The sequence below is a fragment of the Monodon monoceros genome, unplaced genomic scaffold, assembly GCF_005190385.1.
Source record: "Monodon monoceros isolate NGI ecotype Baffin Bay Population unplaced genomic scaffold, NGI_Narwhal_1 Super_Scaffold_7, whole genome shotgun sequence".
Classification (NCBI taxonomy): Eukaryota; Metazoa; Chordata; class Mammalia; order Artiodactyla; family Monodontidae; genus Monodon; species Monodon monoceros.
Window position 1 is genome coordinate 5,396,737 of NW_021703784.1, and position 17,095 is coordinate 5,413,831.

General features: G+C 47.3%; 1 protein-coding gene across 1 annotated transcript in view; it reads left to right on the top strand.

The window, feature by feature from the left end:
- The first annotated feature begins 239 nt into the window (after positions 1-239).
- The window catches only part of ETS1 (ETS proto-oncogene 1, transcription factor), a 65,268-nt gene continuing 48,412 nt past the window's right edge, over positions 240-17,095 (top strand). Inside the window, exon 1 of the mRNA XM_029207989.1 lies at positions 240-654. Within this exon, the coding sequence (XP_029063822.1) occupies positions 573-654 (82 nt within the window). The 5' untranslated portion in view covers positions 240-572. The remainder of the gene's footprint in view (positions 655-17,095) is intronic.

Sequence of the window (17,095 nt, forward strand, 5' to 3'; positions counted from 1 at the left end):
CGGACGCCGAGCTCCGCCCAGCCTTCCTTTCGGTTTGGACCGCCGCCGGCGATTGGCCGCGGGTCCAGGGCCCCGCCCCCGGCCGTGCCCGCCCCTCGCCGCCCCGCCCCTCGTCCCTCCCGGCCCCCCCCCCCGCGGAGACCCTGGGGGAGGGGGCCGGGCGCGCAGACCCACGGCCGGGGCTCGGCGCCTCGAGTAACGCCCCAAAGAGGAGGGGAGAGCGCGCGGGCGAGGGAGGGAGTCGGCTCCGGAGAGCGAGGGCGAGGGCGAGCGCAGGCGGCTGCCCGCGGAGAGGAGGGAGCCGGGCCAGGACTAGGAGGTAGCCGGCGGGGCGCAGGCGAGGCGGGCACCCGGCGCGCGCACTTTCCCGCAAAGTGCCAACTACCCGGGAGAGAGTTCCGGCCGCTCACCTTCTGGGCGCCAGGGAAAGTCAGCGGGAATTTGAGATTTTAGGGAAGAAGGTCCGATCCCCCCGTCCCCTGTCCCTTGTTACTTATCCCCATTAAAAAGAGAAACAACAAGAATAACAGCAAACTTGCTCTAGTCCCGTCTGTCCCCCCACTCCTGGCACCATGAAGGCGGCCGTCGATCTCAAACCGACTCTCACAATCATCAAGACGGAAAAAGTGGATCTGGAGCTTTTCCCATCCCCGGGTGAGTGGTGACTGCCGAAGCCCCCACTCCAGCTCTCGGCCAGAGGCCGGGGTCCCCTCCGCTTCTACCCCCTTCGCTCTTCCCTTACAGGCAGTGGTGCGTTTCTGCCAGAGCTTCTGCCTGAGCAGGCGATGCTGGTGGCAGCTGGAGAGAGGTAGAGAGGAAGAAGAGGACGTTGGTGGCCCGAGACCCTTGTTTGGGGGGTGGTATTTATTTTCACAGCTGTGTTTTTGTGAGTAATGGGAAAAAGCTTTTAGAATGGCCAGCACTCCCATTCCTGCTTTTTTATTTTTCCAAATGAGCGGGAACCCTCTGGCCTTATTCCTTAACGTTAGGGGGGTGGACACGGCCGCCGAGGACATCATCCCCTGACCCTGCAGTCATGCCCCAGAACTGGAGCCGGATGGAGGGCCTTGGGTAGTAAGAACCCAAACGGTGTCTAACTGGCTGGCCTTCATGCACATTTTCAAATGTCTTGCCTTCCTGAGCTCCCCTGTCACATGTCCCTTTGCTATCTAGCTTCTCTTTTCTGGGTTGAGGATAGGGAGGTGGGAGCAGAGCTGAAATGATCATCTTAACTGCAGGAAACATCCCGATTCTGTTCATGCAGGTTACTCACTTTATCCATCTTTCTAATCTGCCGTAAATTTGTCCCTTGGTACCAAAGATCTGTTAGAAGAGGGAAAACCTCCCAACACCAAACGTGACTTTGGGTCTTTGATTGGTGTGTTATCCAACTCTTGGATTTGTAGGATTTGAAAAGGAAAGGGGTAGGACAGAAATTTCATTTTGTCTTAGACACAGTTTTTGGTGCCAAGCAGTTTAATGGACGCTGGAGCTCCAGAATTTCTGGAATAAATGCAATTGGAGAAGAAAAGATGCTTTCTTATAGGATAGGGAACTGCCAGCTATCCTTAAGAGATTCGTTATTTTGGAGGTAAAGGTATATAGAAACATGTAGGGAGAAGGTGGTGCTTTTTGGAAAAAAATTAATCGCAGTAATGTGCTTCTCTATTGTATTGGATTATCAGTAAGTTCAGCGGCTCCCCATGTTTAAGACTTCTTTGCCTCCGCCATAATTAGTTGCTTATTTTAACCCTTTCTTAATCTGCTTAAACTTTCAACACAAGCCAAGCTGACGTTTTGTCATTTGGAGATCCTGTAGAAATCTTAATAAAGACATGGTAGTGGCTGGTGTCTTCTCCTCTTAGACCCCCTAACACTCAAGCCCAGGGTTGCTCCCTGGGAGGTGCAGGAAGACTAAGGCTGTTTGTTGTCACAAGGATGCTGAGATGAACTGGCACCTCGGAGACATTTCGGGTACATAGAGCTACAGTTCAGAAATGATGCTGCTGTGATGGTGGTTTTGGGGAGTTCAAGGCAGCCAGAATAAATTCTGTTAGTCACAATTGATTCAGACCATTTACAGAGGAAGTGAAAGGATAGTTCCCAGCAAAGATAGATCTCAACCAATAGGTCCTTTCCTTAAGTATGGCTTGTTTATATGTGTGTTTATGGGGAAGAGACAGATTTGGTTGTCTGGGAAATGGTGTCAATATGTCAGTCCACGAACCTACAATGGATTTGGCATGCTGGGAAGGAAAAAGAGCCCCTAGCAACACATGTTTTGGATCACAGTAAACAGCGGAAGCATTTTGGGGGAGTAATTTAGTAAACATTAGAGGTTTTAAGTATATGGTACCGTTCTGTTGATTATTGATAAAAATAAATCCTGAGCAAGTAACTATTCTTAGCTTTCCCATCTGTAGAATGGGGACAGTGAGGCCTACTGCTGCAGTCATACCCATTATAATAAGCAAATTTACAGTGCCCTTCTTTTGCAAAAATATTTTGTCAGCAACCTTCAATACAAGAAAATTTCAACTGATCAAAGAAATTAGGCAGTCTTCTGCCATTCATTGTAACGAGATTTGATTTCTGGCGCTATCAACTAAGTTTGAGATCATTTTTTTCTGGAGGTTTAGTAGCATATACGTGAATATTATTCCCATAACCCAGGAAGGGAAATGGAGGCACAGAGAAGGTAAGTTATTTACCTAAGAATGTCTAGTGAGCCAGCAGCTCAAGTAACATGCATCCCGGTTTCTACCATCTCAGTGTACAGTTGCCTTGAGTACTACTGCAAGTTAACTCTGTAAAGCTTAGCAGAGAAACTTCAGTTGAGACTTAAACTTGCAGGTGCAAGGATGCAGGAAGCATTGGCCAGGGCTGCTTGCTTTTGTTGGTGGGAAAAGACACTGACTGGCAAAGTGGGGATTTGCTTTGCCCATCAGACCATACAGGGCATTTTTAAAGTTTAACTTCTCATAGCGTGGTTTTGTGTCTACAGCTGTGACTCGTATTTGTCAGAATGGTTCTTTGGGTTGTTTAGTTTCTTATGTGTGGAGACAACTATTTTGGGAACTTACCTGGTTTAAATAATTAAACCAGGATTTCTCCCTCCCCCCCTCCCCTCATATATGAGGGCTGGAGAGAGGCAAGAGGGAGGTGGGTGTCCCAGCAGGAGCCTGGGTCATTTGCCAGTCTCAGTGGCTAGGACCTTATCAAGAACCTTTATTCACTTTGATTCTGGATTGAGACCTCACCAGGAGTTTTGACAGCTTTACGTGCCAAATTACCATATACTTGGAAATAACATTGGCATTGAATTTTCCTTGTAGGTGTAAAGTTGGATATATCATTTTGATTGTAATACATGATTGCCAGGTTCTCAGAGCTTAAATAGGTTAAAACAAGCAAAGCCGTAGAGTGTCCATGGAGTTCCCTCCTGGTGTGGAGTTTGCTGAGAAGGGGTGGAGGCTGGGTGCCAAAGCAAATACATTCCCCAGCTGCTTAATTTTTCCTCTCCTTTCCCACTCCACTTTCTCGGTGAGGTGAGCATAATGCCCAGGGAAGATCAGGAATTCTAATTCTGTTTGTTTGCGCTTTTACAAGAATGAAAAAGGATCAGCCCCCCTCCTACCCTAGGAAAGGATGTCCATCCCTCGGGGACCTGTATTGCCCTTAGAGATAGGAAGAAGCTCCGTCCCTCTCCCAGTGCCTTTGGTCAGTCTTTGTATCTTCATCTGTATGGACCAGAAAGAAGGGCAGAGCTTCCGGGCTCTTAGGATCGCCTGTTCACTGTGCTTCCAGACCCCCACGGACCACGCGCCATTAGTGAGAATGAGCCCAGCATTTCCGAGCAGGGACTCTGTAGCCAGCCTGTCTGGGTTTGAATCTCAGTTCTGCCACTTACTAGCTGTGTGACTTTGGACGAATTACTTCATCTCTCTCTGTGCTCCAGCTCCTGCATCTGTAAAATGAGTGCGATAATCCTTCTACGTCATAGGGTTGATGTGAGAATTAAATCTATTACTGTGTGCAAATCTTAAAACTGCTGATCCACAATAACAACACAAAATGACGACGGCTGTAGAATTTTTAGGGGCCCTTGAAGTGTTTTATAGGGGCTACAGCTGCCTATGCACCTCCCCTAATCGCTTATTTGAGAGGGAAAGAAGAGTAAAGTTAAAGAGAACCTTTTCACCTGCCTCACTGAGATCTCACACTCCATTCTGTGCCCCAGCAGCAAACAGCAAGCCAGGTAACTCTCAGAGTGTCAGGGCATCTCCGGGACCGGGCTGTCAGTTACACGCTCAGGGATCAGTTACTATGGGTGATGGAGATTGTCAGTGCTGCCTCAGAGCCAGAAGGCCACCAAGACTAGGGGCCGGGGAACATTTACAGGGTTGATGGAAATGTAGAGTTCTTCAGTTATGCAGGGTTGGGAAATGCATCATGTCCAGTTATTATAAAGTATCTCACATCTTATTTATTTATTTGTTTGGCAGAGCTCGCATTCCTGGCATTTTTGGTTGGTTTGTATTGCTGTTTTTTTGTCTGTGTAACTTTTTTTCTTTCTTAAAGAGACCAGACCACCCTGTAGGGGGATCACCTCCCCCTAGGAGACAAACCAGCCCGCGGTCAACCTCCCAGAGCCCAGCTTGCTCTGGGCTCCATCAAAATCTCTTCAAAACCGAGAGCTGGTTAGTGTAGGTCAGGATTATTTTTTTCAGGAAAGCGAGGCTCCCTATTGCAAAGAGCACAGATAACTCTACAATGGCGACAGCGACAGTGTAATTACAGCCGTCCCTGGTTTGCGGAATGAATCACCCATGGCTGTGGTGGCATTCCCTGAGCTTGCAGTGAAGGTAGATTCCTGCCGTTCCCAAGCTGTAGGGATGTTTCTGAAACACGTACTGAACCTGCATCACGTGCCAGGTTCTTTCCCACTTCACACCACTAACTCCGGGGCACGGGCACAAATTAGTACATCCACTGTTCACATGAGGAAGAGGATATTCTGAGAGATGCCATAATTTGCTCTAGGCCGCACTGATAGAAATTTATAAACTGTTGAGTGTTGCGAGCATTTTCTACCTAATGTAAAGCACCGTCTTATTCACAGAAACTCAGGGAATCAAAAGAGGGGAGACGAGGAGGCACTGGTGGTCGGTGCTTTGGGGGTTGAGGGGTGCAGGGGACCCCTGCATGACTCCTCTGAGCTTGGGGTTAGGGCCTGTCCCATGAGCTCCCTCCAGGGCTGGCAGTCGAGGTGTGTTGCTTTAAGAAGATGCTCGAGGGTTCCAGCAACGAGGCTTGCCTGAGATCACCAAGCAGAGAACCAGGCTTCTTGCTTTTCCAATGTCTTCCAGATGTAGTTCGTTCTCTCACAGGTGAGGACGTGATTGTGTTCACTTCCAAGGTCACATCCTTCCCAGAGCCTCCCCATTCGGCCTGATTTACCTCTTTCGTCACGGACACAGCTCTGCATGTATCTCACTCACAATCTGGGCGACGAGAGACACAGATCAGCAGCAGTTTGTTTTCTTAGTACAGATGTGATTTAATTTTCCTTCCTGCAAGGAGGCCAGAGGTACCTGCCTTTATTGTCTGCACAGCAAATAAGTTTTATCTTTTTCCCTGCCTAAAATGTAGGGTTTTCAAGCCCATGACATGGGTCAGGGCACATAGTATGTAGCTGTTCTGGCACAAGGAGGGAAGTTGAGCCCCAGGGTGCTACCTGGAGACCTGCCCACGCCAACCCACCCCCCACCCCCACCCCCACCCCGCTGGCCCACAGCTCAGTGGGAAACCAACAGACTCCCTGGCGACTTGTCCACGGGCGAGGTCTTGGTTCCTCTGTCACTGCCTTATGGGGAGCATTTTTTCCAAACACTTAATACCCTTGGGTCCCACGGTCATCCCAGAGAGGAATTTGTATATTCACAACACAGTCCTCATGTTTTTATCTGGGTGCTCCCGAATGAAGTGGGGGCCCCACCCCCTGCTCAGACAGAGTCTCCGATGGGATTTGCCTCCCTGTTCACAGTATTCTAGGTTCACCCTTTGCTTCCAGCTGTTAAGCTCTTCTTAACTCTGAGTTAGGAATGTGGAGACAATCCCCAAATCTATCATTTTTCCTTGTCAGGTATCTACAGCTCCAGTTTGCTTTTTTTTTTTTTTCAGTTGGGTTGAAGAGCTCTTTCTCCAGAACTTCAGTAGGTGTTTTTCACATTTGCAGAAACAGGCTATTTGGCTACTTTTCTTGAAGCTCTGTGCCTATCTATGTTACCTTTTTCTTTCACTTGGGTAGCTTATAGTCTCTATGCACGTCCAGAAGGAAATTGGTCTGTAGTGTAGGTTACAGCAGATCCAGTATCGCTGGCGGGGAGCCATGCTGACAGAAACACTCAAAATAGTGCTGTTTGAGCCATAAATATTTATTGATTATTTGGCCAACTTCATATTTCTCAGGTGCTTTCCAGTTTCTGCTGCTTGGGGGCAGGCCTGTCACTGGGCACTGGGAAGGTGGCTTCTTACTGCCCCATCACCTTTTCCCCATTGTCCTTTTTCTGTAGCATTTCGTTTGGTCTCAGAATTGTAAGATACTGACCCAGATGGTGCTTTAAGACCCAATGTAGCATTGGAAAGTTTTAGGGTACTGGATTTCAGATCTTGATGGTGTGTGCTTGTAATTTACCATCCAAACTGGGACACTTTTGAGAGTGTAATGGGTGCTGTTAATAATGACACCACAATGAGAGATAGACTAGGACTGTCCCTGGAAATGGGGCGCATACTACTTGGACACTGATTTGGGACAATAATATTCTTTATGATATCTACTTAGGCCACCCAGAGTAAGCTAAAAGGACCAAATTAAGAGTTTGAAGAAATTCAAGTTCAGTGTGGTTTCCCCCAAGCATGAGTTATATTTGTAAATGTGTTTTTTGACACATTATAATATTTCTCAGCACCTGGGAAACAACTAAAGATCAACCTCAAATGAGTTCACTTTAAGCGTTTGAAACCTCTTGGTAGCTTTGAGGAGCTATGCTAAGCTGTCGATTTTTGCTTTGCAGAGTTCTGCAGAGGAACTGTAAACTCTCTGCGTGTAGGGTGTGTGTGTGTGTGAAAATGAACTTTTGAGTCGGGGGAAACGCCATCATTACACACGTGAAGACAATGACATTTTTCCTTTGTTTTGTTTTAATGTTTATCCAAGATGAGAAGCTTTACGTTGGGATCAAAAGGGGCAAAAAAAAAAATTTTTTTTTTGTACTGTTAAAATGGGTAGAAACAAAAAGAAAAGTAAAACAGCAAGCCCTCAGTTTTTTAGGGCGGGAGGAAGGGAATGGAATAGTGGATTCAACCGCAACATCCCGTTTGGCTAAAAAAGAAGAGAAAAAAAGAAGAGAGGTGACAGGAGAAGAGTTAGAAAGTATGAAAGGACTAATGAAAGAATGAAAGGAGATAGTGAAAAAAAGATCAAAGAATTTAAGTGATATTTCATAGACTTTTGGAAAACCCCCCATATGGACCAAACATTGCACTTGGGTAAGAATTCTAGTCCAAGTGGCCAGGTGGGTAATCTGTTTCCACTCTTTGTCTCTGTAATCGTTTCTGAATACTTCACATGCTGCACGGCTGTATGGCAGGTCAGGGCAACCCAGAGGGAATAATCCTTGTGCTCTAGGTGCTTTCATGGGTAAAAGTGCAGGAGGAGCATCATTTGAACTTGTGGAAGTACATGGGGATCAATGATTCTATTTTCTGTGTCTGTTGGGCGCTTTCTTCCAACAGTTCTAGGTTAGAATAATTTCCTGGGTCAGCTTCAGGGAGACCATGGGTATTTCAGAAAAATTTGGAAGATGTGGTTAAAAACAAGGAGAGGAATATTTTAGATAGAGAGAACAGCGTGGGGAGAATGCTGAAAGTTTGGAGTGAAAGAAAGGCTTACATAAATATGAAGAAAAACACCTTGATTGTAGAAAGGGAAGAGAGTTGGAAGTGTGAGACCAGGACCTATGTGAGAGCGTTTTGCATCTCAGGATGAATTTTGCCTTTGAAAGTAGGGAGATTTTAAGGACAGAGCAGTGTTATTGAAAAGGCTTATGAGAGAGGTGATTTGTTTTTTCTTTTGGTAGCATTACTTTACCTCCCAGTCATACTGTTAGTTGTTAAAACCTCTATATCAGTTTATCAGAATAAGCGTTAAACCTCAGAGAAGATGACAAATCAATCAGGTACATATTTTCAAGGTACAAATGGAAAATAAGAATCTAGGTTAGGCCACGGGGTTCCTAATCTGGTGAGTGTTTGTAGATACATGGTTTTTTGAAGTATATATTTAGAAACCCCTACTATGTGCCGGGTACTATACCTACTCTCAATTAATGATATTTTTGTGCAATTAGAGTTTTGTGCTGGGATAATCACTGTCGTTACTTATCATTCATGAGAGTGCGTGGTTGAGTTTGATTTTCAAATACCCTTCAGAAAATCCACTACAGGGCATTTTCAGTGGAAGAGTTTCCATGTATTGACTTCTATACTTCTAGTATTTATTTTTCTTTTTCCTATCTATTGGAGATTCCCTGCCTAGGTTTTTTTTTTTTTAATTCTATACATTATGCATTGGTTATCTTATATCATTGAAATACTAGTTAAATGTGTGGAATGCAGTGAGGATTCAGGACTAATAAGGGGAGGTCTATCAGCCTAGTAGGAGTACATTTTGTGTATAAGCTAAGCTGAGTGTCTACTCCGGGGAACCCATCATTGCCTGGAGACCCAGGAGGCCTGGATTCTAGCCACGGCTTTGCAACTCTTTGTCTGTGTGACCTTGGGCAAGTCATTTCTTTTTTCTGAACCTCCAGCTCTTCATCGTTAAATAAACTCACTGGAGAAGATGACCTGTAAGGTTTCTCTTAGCACTGAGAGTGTATGAATCTAGATAGCATTTAAAATAATGAAGGCTTAGAGAGAGCATGGAATGTCATTCAAGAGGTAGGCAAAATGGGGGTATTTTTCTCCTGGTCCCCATATTCTGTTCGTCACAGTTCCATCATTGGGAGGATTTTGAATGCATTTGTGAAGATTACCTTTCATGGGGAGAGGCGTTAGGAATTGTCACAGGCCTTGCCTACGTTTGGAGAAACACATTGTCCCTGGGGTGACGCTGGACCAGGCGTCATACCTTCCTCTTGGTCCCTCTCCATGAAACAGCTTCCTTTTTCCATCAGCCTTTGCTACGGTTGCAGCGGAAAGCAGCTCCAGCGCGGGGGGTCTGCTCTGGAGGAAGGAGATGTAGGCTGGGGGTCTGGTAGGTGAAGCAGCCAGCAGCCCCAGCTGCATCCTCGGAGCCGAGCGTGTGGTCTGAGCCAGACCTGTTTCATCTCGGCTACTCCTTGTCAGGGCGCTGCTCTGGGCAGAAAAGGCCCCTCCTGCAGCAGGAACGCATTCTGCTCAAAGCCACCCTGGTGAGGCCCGTGCCTCTTGTGTGTACCAAGGCAGGGGCTGGGCCCCTGGCTGTTGGGCGCTCGGGAATGGGGTCTGGCCCTCCCGGAGGTGCTGGCTGCCAGGAGATCCCACCTGCTCTGGTTTCCCCGGGTCCAGGAAGCTGCTGCGAGTGTGTGCTGGGGTGTGGTGAGCACAGGCTGCCGGCCTTTCAAAGCCTGCATTTACAGCAGTGGAGGCACGGCGCCTGCGCACAGTCGTTATCTGAAAATCAGGTTCTGGATGTTATTGCTACGTTTTGAGAAAGGTCTGACACAGTTGCCCTTTTCTTTCAGGAGCAGGGACCTAAGACCGGCGTGCCAATTTGGGGGAAAAACAAGAAAAACTGCCACTGATAAGAGGGTAGAGTTGATCTATCCGTAATTGTGTAGGCATCTCTCATCTCGTTTTTACCTTTTTCTTGTTTTTTTCTTTTCTGTTAGTTATTGGATGCCAGCTTATTAACGTGCCAAGAACCTCATTCTTTTACCCCTATCCCTGATAGCTAACTAAGTATTCTTCTCATCTCTCAGATGGAGAAACCATGAGGTTAAACAATGTGCCCAAGGCCACACAGCGGGTGAGCGGAGTTTAGATTCAAGCCCAGCTGCAGGTCACTCCAAAGCTCACTCTTCTCAGAAATATTTGGATATTTGTTGACTTTGGGGAAATACTAAGGTCTGTTTGTGCCTATTGTTTACCACTTCACTTATTACTTGGTTGTGATCTGGTAGCATTTCGCAGTTGGACATGGGACTTACTCCCCCTTTTAGCTTCACAGTCCCTTGAGTTACAAATATGTTACAGGTAGGGAAACTGATGCCCACTTGTGATGCCAGGTTCCTTTCCCAAGGTAACTTGGTAAGTAAGTGGCAGAGTTAGAACAGGAAGCTGGAATTCTCCAAACCCCGTGACATTTCCATTCGGCCACACACATTTTAAATATTTCCTTGATTGGATGAATACATAGTGCATTCACATTACTACTATGGCTGCTACACATTAGCCTGAGGTAGAAGTATTACCGAGGCATCCTCTGCTCTTTTGCTAGAGACTGAGTTCCCTGCATATTTTCTATGTATAGTTAGTCGGTCCCCTGTAGACAGTTGGCTGATGACTGAGCTTCAAGTGGGTTGCACAAATCACTATCATACGGGATCTGGAAAATTTGCACAGCTTTCCATGATGCCAAACCGCTGGCCAAACTTTAAGTAGGATGGTAGGTTAGTTCTTTCTCAAGAAGTAGAAAAAGGTGAGTTACCCCCCAGGCTTCTAGACAAAGATGCGGTTTTCCTCTGGGGTAGGCTGACTTTGGACTTTGAGAAATGCATTTTTTTTTGTTTTTTAATCTAAAGAGTTTTTAAAAGCATTCCTGTCCAACCCCCGTTGCCTTATATTGAAATATATGCTCATTGCTTTGGTCTTCTGAGCCTCAGTTTACCCTTTTTAGCAAATGAGGTCCACTTCAGGTAGGCAGAGGAGCACCTCAGGATAAAAAGTAAAACAAAACCCAGAAAACTTTGCACCTCATGCTGCATGCTATGGGAAAGAATTGTGCCAGAGAGGTGTACAAGAATTACATTTTCGGTGAGTTATGTTTTTCCCCTGTGAGTTTCCATTTGGGGCAGGGGCATTTGCTATGGCACCGGGTGTATACACTTGGAGTTTAGTGAAGTTATATTAGATTATCCCCCTAATACAATGTGTTGTTCCTTAGCAATAAAAATAAGCCTTCTTCCCCCTGTTTTGGTCATTCTGGAAGCAAGAGCATTGCAAAGCCAAATGACAGGTTGTTACACGGAGAAGTGGCCCCTTGGCATGTGGTTGTTTCCTTGGGAGTGAGTTTAATTCTGAATGGCCAGCAGTGCCCTCGGGGGCTTCTGGATTATTGGGGAAGAGGAGGTGGGGATGGCTGTAGAGCTTGGTACACCTGATTGCAGCCAGAATGGAGAATAGGTTTAAGTTTGGCATTTTTGAATGTGGGCACTAACTTTAGTCTTGTCAGGAACATTTAGTCTTGTAAAGCAAATCTTACTGTGGCTGCCAAGTGTCACCTCTTCAAAATGGGGTTCAGGCCTCCACTTCTGAGTCGTTTTGGTCAGGCCTGCAGTGTGCTTGGCCTTCCATTTTCCTGGTTGGAGCATTTTCTGTGTTGGTAGCCAGACAGGTCCACCCAGATAGGTGCTCATCCTTTACCTTCTGCCTGGCATGAGAATCAGGATACATGATTCACTTAGAGCTGCCAGACTCTAGCCACGTCTCTGCGTCACCTGTCACCTCCGTCAGCTCCGTATTCTTCTGGAAGAAGGGCGTTCCTGGTGAGTGAGCTGCCTTTGCTTGGAGAGAGTGGGAACATTAATGAGCTCACGTTTACAGAGAACTCTGGAGGCATCCGTGATATAAGGAGTGTTATTAAATTACTGGGAGATATGATACAGAGTGGCGATGCTGAATACCTAGGAACTCTCTAAGGGTGAATGGGTGTGTGTGTACAGGAAATGCATCCTTGATTTCACATCAGATCAAGAGTTCAATCTTACACCTTCCTTGCCTCCTAATGGAAATCAAACATTCTCCAGAACTGCTGGGTGCTTGTTTTTGGTCTCTGTACATATCTGTGCTTCAGTTTGGAGGCATGAGAGAAGTGAAACTAATAGTTCTAGAGTACCTGCTGTGTGCCAGGCACTTTGCAGAGTGCTTCACACAAATAATCACATTCTTTAAACAACCCTAGGATGTCGGTGTTTTATTTTTTTTCAATGTTTTTAAATTTTATTTAAAAAATTGTTTTTATTGAAGCATAGTTGATGTACAATATTGTATAAGTTATAGGTGTGCAACACAGTGATTCACAATTTTTCAAGGTCATAGTCCATTTATAGTTATTATAAAATATTGGCTATATGCCCTGTGTTGTATTATATCTCCTTGTAGCTTTTTTCGTACATAAGAGTTTGTACCAAGGTTGGTGTCTTAACCCCCATTATGAAGGTAAGAAATTGAGTCTCAGAAAGGCTGCAATAATTTTCCCAAGAACTCTCAAGTCACAAATTTAAACTTAGATCCTTCTAATTACAAAGTCCTACCAACTTAGAATCTGTTTGGAGAGAAAATTTGCTAACATTCTCATCAGAGGCTTTGATTCTTGGTGCGTCCTTCTGCGCAGTGTGCTCTTTTGGGTTCCTCATTATTCTCAGGCTAAGAAAGAAAAACATCCAGTATATCTATAAATATATATCACTGGGATGTGTAATAGAGCGGAAGCCAAAAACATAGTTCCCATCGTTTCCATGTGCATTTTCAAATTCAAAGTGGACAAATGAAACGCAGGTACCTAAATTTACTAATGCATAGAGAGAGTTGGTGCTTTTGGCTCCATTTTCCAGATTGGGAAATCAAGGAATGAAGTAAGGGCTCCACCCATTCTTGAGAACCCTCCAGGGAGTGGATATTCAGAGGCACACGTCTAGGCCTTGAGGCCACTTGATGCAACAGGAATGTTGGTAGAAAAATAAACACACACATGGAACGAATCAATGTCTGCATGATGGACCTGGAGTTAGCCTCTGATTCATTTGGAGATTTAAAAAGAAAAAAAGAAAAATCTCTTTATTTCTGGATTTCTGAAGGCCTCTCTTAGGGGAGCCTTGTGGCTTTTCTGTGTCCTCACCTGTGATGGATGGCCTGATGGGAGAAATTTGAAAGTCCAGGCTGGCTGCAGTGTCTCCAAAGGGTTTTGGGTGCTGGATGAGCAAAACAGCAACTTCATGTTTTAGATGAGATCGGGCCCCGGCGACTTGCTGCTGGATTCACAGGGTCGGGTTGGCGTGAGCTACTCACGGGCATCGGCTACAGACAACGAGCGGTGACCGAGGAGGGTGAGTCCAGTCTCCAGGGGCCCCAGCTGCCTTGCTTTGTAAGAAAACACTCGCAGTGTTTTTATGGGCAAACCAGTTCCAAGGAATTAGTATTTGAATTTCCAAAAGCTGGTGCAAGATACGCAGGAGGCTCCTCCCACACAAACTAGCCAGGAATCTGAGCATCTTCTTCAAATTCCTGTTCTAATGGAGCCTAAATGCGGTCCACTTTTTTAGTCATTGGAGTTTTGTTCTTATATCCATCAGATGGTCTGTTTATGCCAAAGGTTTCTTAGCATCATCTTGAGATACAGACGCCTTCTCTTCCCACTCGGTAGATGAGGCCTCATAGTCACAGGGGAGGGATCCATTTCTTGGTGGCTCCGTAGAAAGTCCTCTTTGTCTGTGAATCCCACAGCCTCTCATTCATGACATTGGTTGTGATGATGGCTCTCCCTGTAGCCACCGCCCTGTCCTGGAAGGAACAGGGTTTGGAGGTGAGACAGCCCTGAGTTTGAATTTTCTGCTTGCTAATTTGCCCTTCGGCAACGTATTTAACTTCTCCAAGCCTTCCTTGTGTAACCCTTACAATGGAGGTAATCATAAAGAGCTTTCAGGGCTCTTGCAAGGATTTGAGATAATGCCTGTAAGATACTTTTCCACTGACACAGGGTCTCGTAAATGGTGTGTTATCCTTGTGTCTCGTAGGCCGCCATTTCTGTACAGAGGCTCTTTGCTGACAGCGCCGTTGCTACTTCAGTGGTTGTTAGGACTGTGGTTACTGTGAACCTGGTTACAGAAAATTTTCCACTCGACACCCCTGTAACCAAGTGGGCCGGAGCGGTCCCTGTGGCCACTGGTAGTGTTTTCTTCCTCTCACGCACACTTAGCAAACTTGAGCTTGGCCTCAGGTCATGGGTCCGACTTTAAAAGCATCATGTTCAGGCCCTGGCCAGGTCAACGGGGCTGGTTCTTGGAATTGTCGTTATCAGGATATAGAATTATTTTAATTGTCCTCTTCTTTTCTTCTGGGAGGGACCTAAGCATGTGAGGTTCAGGAGGAAACCTCTACGACCTGTCACTGCAGCTGGCCTGGAGTAGAGCTGCCTCCTTCAGGCTGCCCTCCACGTTAGCTTGCTGCTGGGAAGGGCCAGGTCAGTGAGTCCACGCGATGCCCTCCTAAAGATAACGAGCCTCGGGTCGGAAGAAAGACCACTGGCCTTGCTTCCTTCTCCACACCCCGTGTCCCTTCTGTCCCGCAGCAAGCACCCAGTAGACCCTCGCAGTACTAGCCAACTTCCGCTAAAGCGCTTCGCAACTGAAGACGCCTTCTCTGGAATCTGCCTGTTGGCCAATTGCAGTGGTTGGATTTACAGCCGGAATCCGGCACCTGGAAAAGGGGATCCTGTGTCTTTAAACAGCTGTGCTCCAGTGTGTGTAAATGTGCTTGCTAATCCAGTGACTAATTCTCTATATTATAAAGCAGCAACAGGCGGGCTGCCAGGGCGGGGCTGGATCCCAACTGGAGTGGTTAAGTGTTAAGTGTTAAGGCTCAGGGCATTCTTTCTTGAATTCTGCCACACCACCCGTCTCTGGAACGGACTGGACATCTCATCTGTCTGTTCCCTGCACCAGAATCAGCACTTGGTTCTCCGGATTCCCATCCTGCTCTCGCCTGCCCCCTCCCCTCCAGACCCTGGGTCAGTTTATTTACTCACCGGAGGGTAGAGCCAGCGCTGCTGCATCTGAGTCAGGGCTGGGGAACCAATCAGAGCTGCTCTGGGGCATTCCAGGGGCCCAAACTCATGATCCCTCTTGGAAGAGAACTTTCCAAAAGGTCCCATTTGGTCACAGTGTTGCGACTGCACCTTTTCTCGGTTCATGGCCAGTGAGCCTGGTCCCGTGTGTGTATGCCTGAAGCCCTTTTCTGTCTGCCCTTCCTTTTTATCCCCAAGGGTTGGGAGAAAAACCTTCAGAAAGAGCCGGGTCTGATGGAGATTTCCTTCTCCTTCAACATCGAAATACACAAATGCTAATGTCACTCTCCGTGGGCCCTGGGGCAGCCTCTTCTGGGGATGGCGTGGGGTGAGGCGAGCTTGATGCTCTCTGCCTGTCTCTTGGAGTCTGTGGCCTCCCTCTCAGTCCTCCTGTAAGTGGTCCCAGAAGTTGTAGCCTCCAGGCATCCGCCTCTGGAAACGACCTCTCCCAGTGTTTCCGTGGCCTCCCAGTGAGTGGGCCTGTCTGCATCTCTTGAGGCTTCCCTGTGGCCGAGGTCACAACGATGTCTCTTCCCTCTCACTAATGCCACCCACCTGCCACTGGAGTTGTCCTTGACACCTTGGCCCCTCTTCTTCCTCACCCCCCTACACTCCAGACGTCGGCACCCTTGCCCCAGTGCTTCTGGAAGCCAGCCCATCACTGGAGAGGTGGAGAGGTGGTCTGTGTGCTTCTGGGAAGGGTCCATGTCTCCCAGTCACCGGGAGGTGTTCCCATTGCATGGCTCGTAGCAGGTGGCTCATTAGCTCTTTTAAAAAAATATATATTGCTTTTTTAACTGAGATATAATTCACATAATATGAAATTCACCGTGTTAAAGAGTACAATTCAGTGGGTTTTCGTACATTCACAGAGCTGTGCAACCATCACCAATAACTGACTTGGGTACATTTCTACCACCCCTGAAAGAAGCCCCCCCGCCCATGGCAGTCAGTAGCTCTTTTTGCGTGAAGGCGTGCTGGTCAGGCTGCCCAGCAGGGCACAGGGGGGCGTGGAGCTGTGTCTCCTGGTGAGAGCCCCCACTGCTCTCCCCTGATGCTCCAAGCACGGACCCACAGACCCGGGAAGCTGGGGACTCGCTTGTTTTGGCTCTGCTGTGTAGGAAGCTAGTGTCTGTCTGGGCACAGATAATGAGCCCTTTCACTAGCGGCAGGGCTGTTCAGTCCCGGAGCTTCGGGCTGTGGTGGCTGCAGTTTCCTAATGGCTTCTTGATGAGGCAGAGCCACTTTTCAGCAGCGGATGGGGGCTGTGTATCCGCACCGGGTCTTTCCCTTTCCCACCTGAGGCTGCGGATGGACAGTGGCTTCTGCTCCCTCCCCTTTTGCATTGATCATTTCTTCTCTGCTCTCCACCCGTTGGCCTATCAGACCCATTGATCTGGAGATGGGGTCTGCCTGGTGGCTTCTCAGCCTCTTGGGTTTGCCCCTGGGAGAGGCCTCCGATGCTGTCTGCTCTGGGCCAGTGTGGGCGAGACTCTGGGGTCGCCTTAGGGCTGCGAGAATGCCCCGGGCTGGTTGTTTGGGGCCCCATTCTGAAAGGAGAGAGAAAAAAAAAAAACCTGTGGAGGCTACAAGAGACCACAGCACAACCCTTAGCTGTCTGCACTCTGGATGCATTTGCAGTTAGAACAGGAGCTGCTTGTATGGCTCCAGGACCTGGCCTTTTTGAGTTAGACATATGGCCTTGTTAATTAGATGCATCAGGTTCAGCTTACAGGCCAGTGCCCCTGATTTTATGTTCTGCCTTTGTCAGTGGGGTTGGTTGTATCCCCTCATTGCCATCACCGTGTCTTCTTTACCCTTCCAGCAGGACTGGAATGGTTGCGTCACAGACCTTGTGGATGACACGATGGTGCTCTCCTCTTCTTTCAGTGCTTTTTAGATGAAGGTCACGGGATCGCTGAAATTAACAGCCGCCTTCACTCTTTCTGGATCGATAGGAGTAGCACCCTCAAATTTTAGACCTGT